This window comes from Arachis ipaensis, chromosome B05 (genome assembly GCF_000816755.2).
Source record: "Arachis ipaensis cultivar K30076 chromosome B05, Araip1.1, whole genome shotgun sequence".
Lineage (NCBI taxonomy): Eukaryota > Viridiplantae > Streptophyta > Magnoliopsida > Fabales > Fabaceae > Arachis > Arachis ipaensis.
In genome coordinates, this window is record NC_029789.2 from 141,106,633 (window position 1) to 141,109,414 (window position 2,782).

Sequence of the window (2,782 nt, forward strand, 5' to 3'; positions counted from 1 at the left end):
TTAAATAATATTGTTTATATTATCATAGTTATTATTATTTTTGTTTTTTTTTTTTACCAAATATAGGAGACTCGAATCCGCAACCTCTTAATTGAGTATAGAGAGACTATGCCATTTGAGCTATTACTCATTGGCATTATTATTTTTGTTCTTGGTATTATTGATATTATTATTGTTATTATTAAAAGAGACATTTTTGGATATTATTAATCTTTAGTTCTTTTGGCTATTTTTTAGTCTATAAATATTAAATTATCTTTAATAGATAAATTTCATTAATTTATGTGTTTAAACTCTGGAAAATTTGGATGCAAGTGAAAACGATTCATGTGTGCAAAATTTTGGTAAATATAGGTGCAAACTATAATTTGTACTTATATTCAAAAAAATTTTATACACAATAAACATATAGTTTGCACCTATATTTATCAAAGTTTTGCACCCATGAATCATTACCATTTGCATTTAAATTTTTCTGAGTTTAAACACATAAATTAATAAAATTTATCTATTAAAGATAATTTAGTATTTATATTGACCAAAAGATGGCCAAAAAAACTAAAGATTAATAATCTCCAAAAATTTCTCTTTTAATAATAACAACAATAATATCAATAATACCAAGAACAAAAATAATAATAACTATAGTAATATCGACAATACTGTTTAATAGTTATTTTTATTCAAAATAATAATATTTTCTTATAAAATTTAGACACTTTGTAAATTTATACTCTCATATTATTCATAGATCACCAGTCAAAATTTAACAATTCTTTGAGTCAGGTTTGTTTTTGTGCACTTTGAACAAAGTCCAAAAAAAATAAATTATTTATTAAACTAATAAATTTTATTGCTTCATCTACTTCAACAATTTTATTTTGTCAAAAAAATAAAAAGGTTTAATTTCTTTTATTTTGTTTAAAATTTTAATTCTACTTTTGGTGATTATTTAGCCATCAATGTTTAAAAATATGAGATAAAGTATGTTGTTGGATTACTAGATTAAAAAAATTGACTAAAAAATTGAGTCTATGATTAAATGATAGCTAAAAGAATAAATTTTAATGATCTTTTAGCATTTCTCTAATAAGAATAATAGCATCGTTTAATAAAATAACGTGAATAATTGTAAAACAATTTCATAACAACATGTGGTATATTTAATAAAAAACTGTTTACACATATTTCATATTTATCTATTTCGTAATTTAAAATATATAATACAAATTCTTAGCTAATATTTTCTAATTAATAGAAAATAGTAATTATGTACGTAATCATTAAAACTACTCTCATCACTTTAATGGAATTTTTATTTTTAAAATACATTTTGTCTAATTAAATAATAATTTTTTTTAAAAAAATAATTTTAATAATTTAAAAAAATATTTTGTTAAGAAGAATTAGATAACACCTTATATTAGATTAATTTTAAAAAATAAAACAATTGTTTCATGTTTGTTTTTGTCCAATTACATATAAAGTCCATATACATGAAAATTTTTTTTAAAATGTAATTACAGATGGACCCTGCAGTACATACAGCACTCACCTACCTAATAGAATCATTCATAATTATTATTGTTGCTACTTGTCCTTTTTTTACAGGTCAGTCAAAATTTAGTCATTCTTAGCCACTATATTCTTAGCCACCAAAAAATTTTCCATATATATTTAGTTTTATCTTCACAATTCACTTCAATTCAATCAATCAAAAAATACAAAGCATAATATTCTTCCTCTCTTCTTTTCTTATTCTTTCACAGTTTTATCAATATCTAAGGAATGAACTAGTTGCATGCTCTTCATGCACTTCTTTAGCTTAATATTCACAACAGGATTCTGTCCTTAAATCTGGATCACTTTGATATATATTTTAAACTAAATACGAATGATTTAAAGTGTGGAAGACCGAAATGCCAAGAAAGTACAGTAGCATAGGTGAAACGCTTCCTAAGTTATATGTATACATGCGTTGCATATGTTGTAGACAATCAATTACATAAAAGATAGCTACTAAATTAATAATTTGTATAAAATATATATATTAAAATCAAATTAAATAATATATATTTATATATAAATAGTTAATTTGGTAATTGATTCTTAGTATGTATACAGTATTTTTTAAAAATAAAATTAAAATCCGTGAGTCATGTGTGACATATATATCATCATAATCTTGTAGTAGTTTTCTTAGTTTCAGGCATATAAAACTCGGCGGCGATACTCTCCCAAAGCCCATATGGGAAATGTGTTTCTATATAATGAGTAGTTTAGGGTACAGTTCCTCATAAACACTCCCGTTATTCCCTGCATAGTTTAATTGTTTTGTTCATTAATAACTATACATACATAAAGATAAGTTTGATGAGAGAATTATGATTAATAATAAGTTAAAACTTATATATATGTTACCTGCTGTGGGAAGTCTCCATCTTCCATTTGTGAATTGATTAGTGTCTTTATTCCACGATGTATAGGTGTTGGATCAATCTTAGCCTTGTTTGATCACCAAAACATTAATTATATAATTAGCACAATAACTTTATTTTTGTTTTGTTAAAAATATAATTATTTCTATGATTTTTTCAGTCAATTTAAATTAAAAAAAAATCATAATATAGTATTAAATAACAACTTTTATAACCGAAAGATTTAGAATTTAATTCTTGTTAAATTCTAAAAAAAATTTTGGCATAAAAAAATTAAGAAAAAGTCTATACAAAAATTTAGATAAATTTAAAAAAAAATTCTTATTTAAAAGAATATGCTAGAA

The 2,782-nt window shown here is 22.5% G+C and overlaps 1 protein-coding gene across 1 annotated transcript in view; it reads right to left on the minus strand.

Moving 5' to 3' along the window:
- Positions 2,077-2,782, minus strand: part of LOC107644513 (lupeol synthase) — an 11,147-nt gene continuing 10,441 nt past the window's right edge. The window contains exons 18-19 of the mRNA XM_021103027.1: positions 2,422-2,505; positions 2,077-2,316 (exon numbers count right to left, since the gene is read on the minus strand). Coding sequence (XP_020958686.1) covers positions 2,206-2,316; positions 2,422-2,505 — 195 coding nt within the window. The 3' untranslated portion in view covers positions 2,077-2,205. The remainder of the gene's footprint in view (positions 2,317-2,421; positions 2,506-2,782) is intronic.